At 45.1% G+C, this 14,371-nt stretch overlaps 3 protein-coding genes across 4 annotated transcripts; 2 read left to right on the forward strand and 1 right to left on the reverse strand.

Annotated features, from left to right (window-relative positions):
• Positions 1 to 595: 595 nt before the first annotated feature.
• Positions 596 to 1,187, reverse strand: LOC131515279 (histone H2A type 1-J). Its single transcript, XM_058736027.1, has one exon. The coding sequence runs from the start codon at positions 1,170 to 1,172 to the stop codon at positions 780 to 782; it is 393 nt and encodes a 130-aa protein (XP_058592010.1). The 5' UTR covers positions 1,173 to 1,187; the 3' UTR covers positions 596 to 779.
• Positions 1,188 to 1,496: 309 nt separating this feature from the next.
• Positions 1,497 to 1,982, forward strand: LOC131515270 (histone H2B type 1-B). Its single transcript, XM_058736016.1, has one exon. It carries the CDS (start codon positions 1,554 to 1,556, stop codon positions 1,932 to 1,934), a length of 381 nt encoding a protein of 126 aa, XP_058591999.1. The 5' UTR covers positions 1,497 to 1,553; the 3' UTR covers positions 1,935 to 1,982.
• A 670-nt stretch (positions 1,983 to 2,652) lies between these two features.
• LOC131515255 (histone H2A type 1-B-like) lies at positions 2,653 to 14,274 on the forward strand. 2 transcript variants are annotated; one of them, XR_009263531.1, is made up of 3 exons: positions 2,653 to 2,772; positions 8,674 to 12,394; positions 13,428 to 13,740. XR_009263531.1 is itself a non-coding variant. In XM_058736004.1 (2 exons), exons 1-2 carry the CDS (start codon positions 12,285 to 12,287, stop codon positions 14,186 to 14,188), a joined length of 528 nt encoding a protein of 175 aa, XP_058591987.1. In that variant the 3' UTR covers positions 14,189 to 14,274. The 2 variants fall into 2 exon arrangements, 1 of the variants encoding a protein (XP_058591987.1); XM_058736004.1 differs by lacking the exons at positions 2,653 to 2,772; positions 13,428 to 13,740 and adding an exon at positions 13,771 to 14,274 and having other exon boundaries at positions 12,285 to 12,394.
• The last annotated feature ends 97 nt before the right edge of the window (positions 14,275 to 14,371 follow it).

Here is a 14,371-nt window from a genome sequence, read left to right on the forward strand (position 1 = left end):
GAGAGCCTGATTGGATGAATCACTCCATCATCCCTCTTTTCAGCGTCCAGGTTCTGTTTTATCCTTTCACTGAGTACAGCGTGAAAAGCGAGGATTCCACCATGCGAAACGTAACTTTTGGTTCAGTAAACCTAAGTGGGACCTGAGATTCTCAATTCCTGGCAGGCTCGAATGTCACCAACCTGCTGGGCTGCACACTTCTCTGAGTGCGATTGTCTTGTCTCCTCCCCTAGACGTCTGGATTAGTTATTTTTAAGTAAACCTCGGGTCTCTTGGACTGCCACTTCCTAGGTCTTTGGTCATTATACCTCCCTTAATACAGTTTTCTCGTGTGAAACTACAAGGCAGGGTCCCTGGATGGACCTGGAAGATAGCATGTAAAGCACTTGGTCTGGTAATGCTAGATTCACACTACACTGGACAGCAACAAATGATCTCGGACTTCTTTGATACGATGGGTTTTCCTTAAATTGAAAATTTGAGAATCCCGCGCGGCTTTATTGGCCAAACGCAAATTTCCATTCTGCTTGTTATGCTTACATTTGAGCCCCTCTACTTTTTGTAGGTCAGTTGCATCTGGCATATAAAGTTGAGTGGGGGTTTTTTGTTGTTTTTTGAACAAAGTTTTGACGTTACCTTATCTTTTACAGATTCAGGACTGATTCTACTAACGTAACAGGCTGGTTACTAGCCTTTCATGTGAAAATATGGATGGCTCTGAAAAGAGCCTTTGATTAGCTGTAGAAAAGCGGAAGATCCGTGGTGTTCTGGGCTAGACTTTACTTGCTCTTAGTCTTGTGGTGGCTCTCGGTCTTCTTGGGCAGCAGCACGGCCTGGATGTTGGGCAGGACGCCGCCCTGCGCGATGGTGACGCGGCCCAGCAGCTTGTTGAGCTCCTCGTCGTTGCGGATGGCCAGCTGCAGGTGGCGCGGGATGATGCGCGTCTTCTTGTTGTCGCGGGCCGCGTTGCCCGCCAGCTCCAGGATCTCGGCCGTCAGGTACTCCAGCACGGCCGCCAGGTACACCGGCGCGCCGGCCCCGACCCGCTCGGCGTAGTTGCCCTTGCGGAGCAGGCGGTGCACGCGGCCCACCGGGAACTGCAGCCCGGCCCGCGACGAGCGCGTCTTGGCCTTGGCGCGAGCCTTGCCACCCTGTTTTCCGCGTCCAGACATATCAAGGGAGACTAATTCACCAGCTAAAGCTCCGCGAAATACAAAGAGACGAACTCGGCAGCTCAAGGAAATTTAAAAAAAAAAAAAAAAAAAAAAAAAAAGTTCTTTTATAGTCAGAGCGGGGATGAGCCAATACGCCTTCCCATTGGTCAAAGTATGTTTGCCTGTGTATCCAATAGGAAGAGAAACTGTGTATCCCTCATTTGCAGAAACCCCTCCCCTTAATGAAAGTGTTCTGCTTTTATCCAATCAGAAGTGATAATTCTTGAACCTTCATTTGCATTGAGGAACTATAAAAGAATGGGCTCTGGACCCCTCACAACACTAACCTTTGTTGTGGGGAGTGCGATTAGCATTTCTACAGCTCCTAGAAAAAAAACCATGCCTGAGCCCTCCAAATCTGCTCCTGCCCCGAAGAAGGGCTCCAAGAAAGCCATCACTAAGGCGCAGAAGAAGGATGGCAAGAAGCGCAAGCGCAGCCGCAAGGAGAGCTATTCCATCTACGTGTACAAGGTACTGAAGCAGGTGCACCCCGACACCGGCATCTCGTCCAAGGCCATGGGCATCATGAACTCGTTCGTGAACGACATCTTCGAGCGCATCGCGGGCGAGGCGTCGCGCCTGGCGCATTACAACAAGCGCTCGACCATCACGTCCCGGGAGATCCAGACGGCCGTGCGCCTGCTGCTGCCCGGGGAGCTGGCCAAGCACGCCGTGTCCGAGGGCACCAAGGCCGTCACCAAGTACACCAGCTCCAAGTGAGTGTTTGGAGGCACGATCCAACCCAAAGGCTCTTTTCAGAGCCACCCACTTTATCAAAGGAGAGCTCTAACTGCCATTCCGTGACTGAGTAATTGCAAGCTTGGGCTACAGTCTTAAGGAATCCACTGAAATGGTGATCCGTAGGGGCATTTTTAGAGCCAAGTCTGCGTTTGGAGGGTCACTAACTAGGCTCTCACCGAAATAAAATACTGTGGCGCAATGGCTGTGCTGCAAAACGCCACTTCACCTGTAAGATTTTTTTCAGCCCACGTTTCGTCTTCCCCCAAACTCGTAATACTTGGAAGCGCTCACTCCTTTCCCTGTGTCTGCAGGTTTCTAAAGGAGACGGGAGTTTCCCTGCTAGGTAAAGAAGTGACTACAGCATTTCAAAATAGGGACCCTCCGCGGATTACTATTCCATGTTGCCCTATTGGGAGGAGGAGAGGTCCAGGTACTGGAAAGAGCCGGTAGGCGCACGTATTCCCGGAGCCTCAACTCCCCAGAACCTAAAGCATTAGGTAAACAGCGGAGCCGCCCGTGGTTCCCGTGGGGATCTATGGGGTACACCTCAAGCTCTCTGCGCACGCATTAAATGAAATTACTCTAGTTTCGCGTTAGAATTGCTTCCCGATGGCAACGGCCGATCTAAACCGGTTTCAGTTTTCTTGCAGGTCGGAAACCCGGGCTCCTATTTCCTGTGTCACTGGTTTCTCTGGAATGCCACCAGAAGGGCGGGAAGCACGGCCCTGCAGCTCTAGGAAGGACAAAGAGTTTGAATTTCCCGCGCTTCCCCTTCGCGGCACCTCGTTGGCTGGCCGGGAGGGCCCCGCAGAGGCTGGTATGCGGGTTGTTCTTAGTAAACCTTTTTCAAAAAACTGGGACTCCAAAAATGATGCTCCAAAGACAGTAATGATCTTGGTGGAGGAAGAGAAGATATTTGGGCAGGTCTGGGTCCCGGTTTGAGGGGGGGGCGGTGTCAGATTGGGTAGGACTGAGCTGTTGACTGCCTGTGAAAAGGGGAGGGAAAGAATATTTTTCATCGGTTTACGAACACTTTACGTAAGGGCGATCTACAACAGTGTCCTTTGGATGAAGAAGTCAAATTTGAAGTAGGATTTCTTTAATTTCTTTTTTTTTAAGGACCCCTTTAAAATGAAAAGTTAAACTTAAATTCTCTTTTCCCAGATACCACGTCAGTAGACTGCTGTGTATTTACTGTCTCAGCAGAGGCAACATATAGCTGTGAAAGAGACCCCTGTCTTTAAAATTCATTCTTATAAAAAGACATCTCCCCTCACCCCTCCCAGGCCCTTTTTCTTTACTCTTCTCTTCTTTTCTTTTCTCTTTTTGTTTCATTTCTTTCTGTTTCTTCTCTTTTCTTTTCTTCTCTTTTCTCTTCCTTTCCTTTCCTTTCCTTTTTCTTTCCTTTTGTGTTTTTTTTTTTTTTTTTTTTTTTTCTAATTATCAAACTCCGGCTACAGTTTAAGAATCACTGACACTTATGTTCTTCCCCTGGAGAGGTGAGATCTGGATGGTAATATTATTTACTATCCTTTTCAAAATGATCAAACAGATTATTTTCTCCCCATCTTGTCCTTCAAAACTTTTGCCTGCCTGCTTGCTTTGGTCCCCTTCTTCTCCCTCTTCTCCTCTCCCTCCTGCTTCCCTTCCTTCCTGATATTTGATGCTTTACCTAAAACTTTACCCTTAATTGAGGAGTTCAAACTAAACCCCAAGCCTCCTAAACTTAGACCTAGGCCTTTTTGCCATCTCTCCTGGATACCTGGCTGATCTGTAACAAGTGAACGAGATTTTTTAAAAAAATCGATGCCCGGACCCTGTGGTAGGACCCCAGATCTATAGTGGGAGTGCGGAGAAACCAGAAAAAATTTTTTTATAAAATCTCCCCAGTTGTATCCGATAAAGCACCAACTTTGGACACAGCAAGGCCAGCAGTCAAGCCATCAAAGTTAAATTCTAGAAGGGTTTATACACCCCCTTGCTTAATAAAACACCCACATTTCTTCAGAGAGGCAGTCTCTGAGTAACAAAGCAAACGAGCAAAAAATAACCTGTCTTACCTTCCTGATTCTCCTTTCAGTCATGGAAAGTTCTTCCTACCTTCCGGTCCAACAAAGGTGACCTGGAGACAGGAAGAGCTGAATCTGTAGGGGAGAAACACTTTCTGGACCCCCTGTTATCTGTTTGTGGACCTTTCTTCTCTTTTCCAAATTCTCGGCCTCCCTCCAAATGAAAGGTCTCCCAACCCCCTCTGTCTGCCCATCAACCATTCAAAATAATTTCAAATAGACAAATAAAAATCTACTGTAATTCCATTATCCGGGACATTTTTGCCCTCAATCTTCCAGAAGTTTTACTCTGTTCAAGTCTATATGGACAGGTGTATAAATGTAATACAAGTGAGAGCATACCTTCTGTTATCCTTTTAAATTAATAGAGATCTTGTTGCCGGGTAAACTGGGAAAACTCGGGCCCTGAGGCCTCGACTGAGCCGGTCCCAAAGGAGTCGCCAAAGGTTACTGGTCTTGTCAGGAGAAACAATCCAAAGACAGACACAGAACACAGCAGACGAGGGACACAAGTGGGAGAGTTTGTTGAAGTGAAAAGTACACTGTTGAGATAGGAGAAGGAGAAAGCTCCAGAGAGACAGCCAGCTGCCTCCCTGGGGTTCGGGTTTCTTTCTTTTATCCTAGGTGTTAACTAGGATGTTCACCAGGGATGAAAAGCGGGGTTTCAGGCCTTTTTTTCCTACTTTGCTCAGGGGCTTTCTGTCAGTTCGCCGCCATTTTGTGCCTGTCTGGTGTGACGGGCCTCTCACTTTCCAGATAGCTGGCCACGACTTCCTCGTTGCTGACCTCCAGGCATCCTGTTGCAATCTAACTAACTGCCTACTCTAACAGTACCAGAAGGAGAGCTATTGTCAGGCATACCTGTTTTTTTTTAATCTGAAAGATTTTTCTGCCGGGCAGAGCAAACATCTGATTAACCAAACATCTACGCTTACCTTTCTGTGAATTGCCCCCTCCCCTTTGAAGCCCCAGGCCCCTATCCCATTTCTTAGCTCAGGATGGCCTACAAGCCTCAATTGCCTGACGGCCTTTGTGAGGACGTTTTGGAGTGAAGGGGGAAGGGGGGTTCGGAGCCAACGTCCAAGCAAGAATTCTTGAAGACCTCTTTGGTGCAAAAAGGTGATTTTATTAAAGCAGGGGGACAGGACGGGTAGGCAGAAAGAGCTGCCCTGGGGCTGTGAAGAGTGACTGATTATATACCCTCAGGCTGGGGCGGGGTGGGGTTAGGGGTAGAGTGTATCTCTAAGGAATTTTGGAAGCAAAGTTTCTAGGACCTTGAGAGAGTAGCTGTTGTTAGAAAAATGTCATTTATTACCATTTAGTGAAACCTCAGTCATGAGACCTTCAGATGTATACCAGGGCCCATAAGCTGAGAATATAATTGCCAACATATACTTGGGGGTTAAAGACAAAGGAGGTTTGCAAAGGAGTTTTTATGTGTTTCAGGAGACTTACAGGATCTTGGGGGGTCGGGGTAATGTTAAGCTAAGGCTCTCTTTTGCCCCCAGCAAAGTGTGATCATTGAGGCAGCTGAGCTCCCAGAGGGAGGTCACTCTGCCGGTTTCAAGGGCTTGTCAATGGGGTGTAGACAGTAAGGAAATTTAATTTTTCATTTGCCTTAGTTTCCCCCATCACCATGGCAAGCACTTAAACCCCCTTCCATCTTGATGAGGGTGATATTAGGGCTCCAGGAAATGGAGCCTATAGGTGTCTGGGAATTAGGCTGTGGATAAGACTGCCTTTTTCTTGCCGTTTACTAAGTAAGCTCTCCATAAACTGAAGGAGACTCCTGTCCTGCAGGACTGTGATCTCCACGAGTCAACCATCTGCTTTCTTTCCTTTCCCCTGTTCTTGGGTGGCCAGGAGTGTCCGAGCAATATCACACATATCCCACTTGGGGTGGGGGGTGTGGGGGCAGAGGGGTGCTGTTAGCCTGTACTTTGCTCTCAGCTTGCCCCACACCCCCTCGGCTCAACCATTTTTTGCCTCATGTATTTTGCGAGGCTGTTATTTGGTGCTTATACATTTAGAATCGTATGGCTTTCTTAGTAGTTTGGCCCTTTTATTGGTCTGTAATATCCCTTTCTATCTCTGGTAACTTTCTTTGTTCTGGTTTACTTATCTGATTAGGAGAGGCAATCCTGATTCCTTTTGTTGATACTTGTACGGTTTCGCTTCTCCTACCCTTTAATTCCAACCTGCGTGTGTAGTTCTATTTCAAGTGAGTTCCTTGTAGACGGTGAAGGGGGACATTATTTGCCACCCTAAAATATACCTCTTTGGTGTAAGGATTACCTTGAGTGGATTATTTATTTCTTTAAATAGCAGACATTTAAAAAGCTTTGAAACCCCAGTAGAAGTTAGTCATTTGTGAGAGAAGTTTACATTTACCAGGGAAATCTGCATTTGTAAGAGTGTTTCCCTCTCCGTACTGGGGAAAGGATGACTAAAACTAGGGGGACCCATTGGAGAAGGCAAAGATTTAAATCTGCGTAAAGATTTGAATCTGGTCAAAGATTTAACCACACCCGGTTAAATGTGCTTTGCCTGGTAACTTCCCAGAACTGGCCCCCCACCCCCACCCCCAACATCTTTTGTGTTTAGCTGGAGATGGTATTTAAGGCAGTGGCTTGGGCCATTTGGGGCATTACTCAATGCTTCCTGGATCTCTCCCTTGTATACAGGAGGTACACATGTTATTCAACCTCAGTTTGTTTTTCTCCTGGTAATCTTTTATTCCAACAATAAGGTGGGTCTCAGCCAACAACCTAGAAGGGTAGAGGGAAAATTATTTTTCCTCCCCTATAACAGCGTACATTTGCAGCACATTTTTATCCACTCAGCCAATCTCTGTTTTTTAATGGATGCATTTAGATCGTATGTGTTTGGTGCAATTAATTGACATTGATGGGGTTCGGGACCTACTACCCCAAAAGATGGCACCTTGACATACTGAATATCTTAAGCCAAAGGAGTTTGGGAAAACAGCAAAAGCAGGAAGTTCACTCTGACCTCCTCTTCCCTAAAGACAGGATTAGGGAAACATGCTTATTACCAGAAACAGGGAATTTAGGGCCAAGAGAGCTGTATGAACAAACCTTGTTACTTTTTCACCACTTACTACCCATTGCCCAAACCCCTTTGTCTTTTCAGTCCTTTACAAAGATATTTCATTGTAAAATCTTCCTACTCTGGTCACTTTAGGTTTTCATTTTTTTTAGGAAGGCTCCCAAGTACGTGTAAAAGTTCTAATAAAATGTGTATGCTTTTCTCCTGCTAATTTATCTTTGGCAGTTTCATTATCAGACCTAGCAAGGAGCCCTAAAAGGGTTGGGGAAAAATTTTTCTCCCATACATGTTAGGCCTTAAGTTTGCCATTTTAGTTTTTGTTTTCTGGTGTTTCTTTTTGTCTGTTTGTTTGTTTGTTTCTTTTCCCCCTCACTGTTACCCACTTTTTGTTTCCTAGGTCTGGCTTTCCTGTGGGCTACTTGAGTATTTTCTTTAGACAATTTGATTCTGATTCATTCATTGTCTTTGGATAGTTTTTTAGTGGTTGCTCTAGGTGTCACATACACATAACATCACAGTCCGCTGGTATCTACATGTTACCAGTTGAACTGTACCAAGCTTCTCTCCTTTTAAATCATTTACCCTCCCTTGTTTATAATTATCTGAAATATTTCCTCTCTATATGTTGAGAACCACATCAGATAATATTAGAAATTTAGCCTCTAAACATACTTTAGAAGATTCAAGACAATTGCGTTTACCCATATTTCTTTTTGTTGTTCTTCCTTGTTAATGTTCCAGAAATATTACATCATTTCTTTCTCCCCACCCCCCCCCACCCCAAACTCCCTTCTGCCATTCTTCTATGGATAGATAACACTGGCAGCAAATTCTCGTGCTTTACTTTATCTGAGAACGACTTTATTTCCCTGCTAATTTCTCAAGGACGTGAAATTCAGAGGGACAGTATCAGTTCTTCCCTTTTAGCTCTTAAAAATATGTGACCCTTCCTTTTGGTATGTGGTTTCTGATGACAAATCTGCTACCATTTGAGTTGATTTTTCCCTTTTACATGGGTTTTGTTTCTCTTGCTGTGTGTGTGTCTGTGTGTGTGTGTGTATATTTGTGTCTTTAATTTTCATAGGTTTGATTATGTGTTTGGGTTTATTCCACTTGGGGTTTGTGGAGCTTCCTAATCTGTAGGTTTATGTCTTTTGTCAAATTTAGAAATTTTTGATTATTATTTCTTCAGATATACTTTTCCAACACCACCCTCTTTTCTCCTCTCCTTTTGGTCCTCTGAAGACAAGAATGTTACATCTTTTGTCATCGTTCCACATGTCTCTGATGTTCATTTCTCTCCCCAGTCTATTCTCTCTCCGTTGTTCAAATTGGGCAATTTCTATTTTTCAATCTTCAGATTCACCGTTTTGTCCCTATCTTCTCCATTCTGCCGTTGACCCCATCCATGACCCCATCCACGGAGCTTGTTATTTCAGGCATTGTATTTTTCAGTTCTAAAACTTGAATTGGGTTCTTCTTTTATTTCTATGCTGAGGCTTTCCCGTCTTTCACTTGTTTCGCGTGTGTCTGTCATTGCTCGTTGAAGTATTTTTACGATGGTTGCTTTAAAATCCTAGGTGGATAGTTCCAACATGCCGAGAGGGGAGAAGTGCCCCATCGTTGCCGAGAAGGGTGGAAGTCCAGGATCCCCATGTGGCCTCTGAGGGAGTTTGAAGTGGGGTTCATGAGCAAACGGCCCAGAAAGAATTCTTGAGATGTCTTCAGCACAAAAAGGCGACTTTATGAAAGCACGAGGACAGGACCGGTGGGCAGGAAGAGCTGCACGGGGGGTTGGGAGGAGCGACTGATTATACACTTGCAAGTTTCACCATAAGTCTCCAAGGAATTTCTGGATGCTGAAAGCAGGGTCTCACAGGACCATTCAGCTATTGTCCGGACCAGGTTGCTTTTAGTTTTTAAGGAAGTGTAAACAGTAAGGCATCAAGGCAGCCATGAACTTCTTGAGGGGTGTTACACCTGCAGGTGTCTGACATCCAGCAGTGGGCTGCAGGCTGTAAGGGAATGGAAGTTAAGCTACATTTTTCTTGCCTTTGTTTCCCTCGTCAGCCTCCACAGAAACCTTATAGGTGGGGAGTGGGGTGGGGGGGAGATGCAGGATGTTTCCCATGGTGTTTGGCTGGAGGAGAGTAGTTACTTCTCAAGTTCTCCACTTTCTAGGTGGACCTTTGGTCTTTTGGCTAGAGATAACAGGGTTTTCTGGTTTTGTGTCTTTATTGTTGTTGTTCGTTTGCCTTCCTTGGCATTTCTAGATTGCCAGCTTCTTCAGCACCACATCCAGGATAGATGAGGTAAAAAGAAAACCCAGGGAACACACAACATCTTGTTCCTCAACTTTCAAGGTCACTTAGCCAGCCTACCTTCTCGACACTCTTTGGCAGTCTTATGTTTAACGTATATGGGAGGTTCCGGGTTGCTAGTTGTACTTCGCAGAAAGAATAGGGAGAAGTGTGTTTTACTTCACCTTGGTCCAGAAATAGAAGTTTTTATGCTTTTGAAAAATTTCTATACATTGCTTCTATGTGACGTAAGAGAGGTTTCCAGCTACTATTTTCAAACTTATTTCCACAAAGAACACATCCTGCGTATTAAATAGATATTTACACTTAGTAGATTAAAAAAAAAATTGAATATAATCATTCTCTTTTTAAAAAGTGGCTTTTGGAGGACTGGAGATGACTGGCTTTATAAGAATCCTGTCAGATGAGTACAACGTACAGATCTGGATCAAGTCAACTTGAGCTTTCTTTCAAGATTTCCTGTCATTGTTAGGTTCTTTTTTAAAATGAGGGATCCTTATGCCTCCTGTCTGTAACCAGTGTTCTATAATGTGTGTAATGTAAACAACAGGTGGCCCTCAGAATAAATTAATGAATTAAAAGCACTTACAGCTGTAACTCTTGCCGTGTTCAGGTGAGTGACAGTCTACTCTAGGACATACTCTTGCAAATGCTTCCATTTGTCGGGGAAGAACAACTTGTCTCTACACTCATAGGGTCTCCAACTGGGTCTAGGAATTCAACTGACATAGACAAATTAATGGGATAAAAGCCTACAGGTTATAATTATTACTTTTTGTTTACATGCACATGGGAGTTTTCACAAGAAAAACGAAAATCCAAAGAAGCTCTAAGAAGGTAATGCTTCTATACTGTGTTGGACAAAGAAGGGTAACTTAAGAAAATGTCACCGGCGAAGGGGCTGGGACTAGGGGAGTTAACTGGGAGATGATGTTTGTTTGCACAGATTTCTCTGAGCCTCAACTTCCTGTCCTTTGCGAGAAGAATGACTCTTTGCTTCTGGTAGAGGGAGGACCTCTTTAAGGAAAAGAAAGTAGACAGTGAGACTGTCCCTGCTGTTGCTCTTTTCTTTTAACTCAAACTACTCAATGTGCCAGAGCTGCATATTTTGGGATGGCATGTTCTGGACTTCATCAACAATAAGCTCAATGTCGGCTAGTTTTTCTCAAGGGTATTTAAGGCACATTATACTTTTTTTTATTTGTATCGAGCAAAGAACAGATATTTACTTCCTTTCATTGTCATACAAAACAAAATGCATCAAAGTGTCCTCTCCAGGCGGTAGAGTTGTTCCTGAGGAAATTACTTTTCTCTCACGTTTTTGTGGAAGCGTTTCCCCCCACCGTCTCTCTCCCCAACATCTGCCCTGCGCGTTATTTTTCAGTCAAATGCCTAGAATTTGCCAATTTTGAGAACGTGCTGATAGGATTTCATCAAGCTGTCCTACTGTTGCAGACAGTTGTAGTGTGGTGTTTGCTGACTTGCGTGACGCAGGCTCACCTAGATGACCGGAAGCCTTCTTCTCGTCCCTGATCTGATGGAGTATGGATTCCTGATGCTGCGAATATCTGCACTCCAGCTTGTATTTTGTGGTTTTGAAGCAGGCCTTAATCTTGCCTCCTATTTTACCTAGCCCTCTACATACCCCTTCCTCCATCCAAAGGGACTACTTTATTCCGGAAATTAGAACAGTCCTACCTCTGGCCCTCGGCTCCTGACATTCCCTTGGCTTTGGATGCACGTGGCCTTTTATGGGAGCATTTACTCTTCCTGCTTGGCTAGCTTCCTCACCGCTTTCAGGTTTGAACTCAAACCTGAAACTCATACCCGAACTCATACCCTCCTGGTGACACTCTCCCTGACCATCCCCGTGTGTCTCAGATATGCCCTTTTCCTACTTTGTCTCCATGCCGCTCGTCACCACAAACCGCACTGTCCTCTTCTGTGCATTTAGCCCATTGTGCACCTCGCCACGCTAGGAGGGCGTCACCGCAAAGGTACAGTTTTCCATCTGCCATGGACACTGCCATGTTCCGTGGACCTGGAACTCTCTGGCATTTAGTCGGTATTCAATGAGTATGTATGGAATGAATGGTGAATACTCACCTCCCTCATGAACTCTCTTGACCCTTCTGATTCGCAGTGATGACCCCTCTCTGCCACCCATTCTCATATTCCTGATTGCTCACACCTTCATTTTTGGAGGCAGAATATCCTGTACTATTTAATCTTCAGACATACAGTCCTTCTCTTTTCAAAAAGTGCCAAGTCTTTGAGGCAGGATTTGAGACCTTCTATATCTTCATCTTGCAAAGACATTGAGCCTGTGGTTGTTGTTTACTGCTGTCATTGACACTGAAGATAACGATGAAAAATTAAAAGGAGAGTGAATATTGTCAAGAGAAAGAGTCCTAAGTGTCTGAAGACTTAAGAGAAGGCGAAAAAAAAATGGAAGATGCACATCTTGACTCTCCTGCCTGGTTCCCTGGATCAAAGGATGCTTCTTTGACCGTTGGCTTATGAGTAGATTTTTCTCACACATAGGTTCGTGTTCCTTTTACCATCCTATTTGGGACTCAGAAGACCTGTAGGCTTGAGTCTGCAAAACTTCCTGAAATTACTGTTCACCTTCCTCAGGGCCCCATCAAGGTCTATCTTCTGGACCATAAGAGGAAAAACACCAAGATTCCTCCCGGCAATGTCTCTCAATGTTACTATATTCCTTGACATGAGCGCTAAGACCAGGCAAAGACTGCAGTCATATAAACACCGCGTTTATAATACTTCATCTTTTTTGTTTATTTCAGTGTTGTGGGGCATCTGTTCCCTCATTTCCTAAAGGTCCCAAGACTTCTTGTGTTTGCGTTGCAATGTTTCGGCCCTCTAACCACGAGGGGTGCAGTACGCTATGGATATGGAGGATGACAGAAGAATTTTCCGAACCAACCAAGTGTTGTAGCCAAGTGAAAAAATGGAGAAGGTAGGAGTTGGGAATGGCAATGGGGGGAACGAGTTTCCCAACCAAGAGTTTGGAGTCCTTGGTCTTGACGCAGTTTTGGAGTGGTGGCGGGGTCCAGAGCTGATGGCCAAAAAAGAATTCTTGAGTCGCCTTTGGTGTAAAAAGGTGGTAGTATTTAAGCACGGGGACAGGACCCAGGGGCAGAAAGAGTTACACTGGGGTTGTGATGGGTGACTGATTATATACCTTCAGGTTGGGAGGGCGTTAGGGATAGCATAAGTCTCTAAGGAGTTTTGGAAGCAGGGTTTCCAGGGCCTCGAGAGGCTAACTGCTGTTAGCAAAAGGTCATTTATTACTGTTTAGTAAAACCTCAGTCATGAGACCCTTCAGATGTTTATCAGTGGGCCATAAGCTTGGAGTATGAGTGCCAACATGTATCTTGTGATGGTAGAGATAAAGGAAGTTTTCAAAAGAATTCTTATATGTTAAAGTAGACTTACAGGATCCTGGGGGGTAGGGTGAATGTTAAGATAAGATTACCTTTTGCTCTTAGCAAAGTGTCATCATCCAGGCAGCTGAGCTCCTAGAGGAATGTCACCCTGCCTATGGCAAAGGCTGTAGGCAGAAAGGAAAGTTAGTTTTTCATTTGCCTCTGGTTCCCACATCAGTCTCATTAAGTCAGTGTGAGCCGGTAAAGACAAAGACACAAAAAACTCACAATCGGGGTCTCTTGTTTTGCAATCTCTAAAATGAAAACAGTACTCTACCTACCTTCAAGGTGATCCCATAAGACCTCATGTGTAAGATAATGATTTAAACAAAAGACATACTGTCTTGAGTCAGGGAGAGGATGGGCCAGTTCTTGCCTTTAGTTTTCATTGTTCAGACACTCTTCATTGCTCAGACATTGTTAAGGCTTGGGCTCTGACAAAGAATTGTTTGTTTCCTTTCTTTCTGTTATTTTGTGAGGTCCAGAGACTTAAAGCAACTGTTGGCACAGATGTACTTTTAAATGTAAACTATTTTAGAAATTGTTCTGTTTATTCCTTTCCAGAAACAGTCACAATCCTGGAAAAGGAAAAACAGCCAAAAGACAGAGCAATGAGGACAATCATTCCTGCTCCGGATTGGATTTTAAATTCGTATTGTTCAGAAAATCAAACTGTTTCAATTATTAGTGCTAACGTAAAAGCTCTTCACGCCAGATTACAGTGGAGTATTCAAAAACCTCCCGCTAGGAGGAGGGCTTTTATGCAAATGAGGGATGCTGATTATGCTTTTTCATTGGTTACTTGAAAAGAGCCAATGGGAGGCTTGTATTCAGCATACCTCCCGTTAGTATAAATATTTCTCTTGCTCTCAGTCTAGCTCTATACTGCTTGCGTTTTCTTTTGAAGGCGTTTGCGTGCTTTTCTGCTAGTGATGTCTGGACGTGGAAAGCAGGGTGGCAAAGCTCGTGCCAAAGCCAAGACCCGTTCGTCGCGGGCCGGGCTGCAGTTCCCGGTGGGCCGCGTGCACCGCCTGCTCCGCAAGGGCAACTACTCGGAGCGGGTCGGGGCCGGCGCGCCGGTGTACCTGGCGGCCGTGCTGGAGTACCTGACGGCCGAGATCCTGGAGCTGGCGGGCAACGCGGCCCGCGACAACAAGAAGACGCGCATCATCCCGCGCCACCTGCAGCTGGCCATCCGCAACGACGAGGAGCTCAACAAGCTGCTGGGCCGCGTCACCATCGCGCAGGGCGGCGTCCTGCCCAACATCCAGGCCGTGCTGCTGCCCAAGAAGACCGAGAGCCACCACAAGGCCAAGGGCAAATAAGCTGTTGACTTTTTTTACACAGGCTTTTTTCCTGATCAAGAGAAAGTCCGCTTAACTACTTAAAAGGCTCTTTTAAGAGCCACCCACAGTTTCCTTTGAAAGAGCTGTGCTTTGAACTATTAGGAGCGTTTAAAAACATGGGAGGTGAAATGTCACAGTTATACCTGGAAGGCTTTGCCCCCA

The sequence above is a fragment of the Neofelis nebulosa genome, chromosome 6 (assembly GCF_028018385.1).
Source record: "Neofelis nebulosa isolate mNeoNeb1 chromosome 6, mNeoNeb1.pri, whole genome shotgun sequence".
In the NCBI taxonomy this organism is placed as follows: domain Eukaryota; kingdom Metazoa; phylum Chordata; class Mammalia; order Carnivora; family Felidae; genus Neofelis; species Neofelis nebulosa.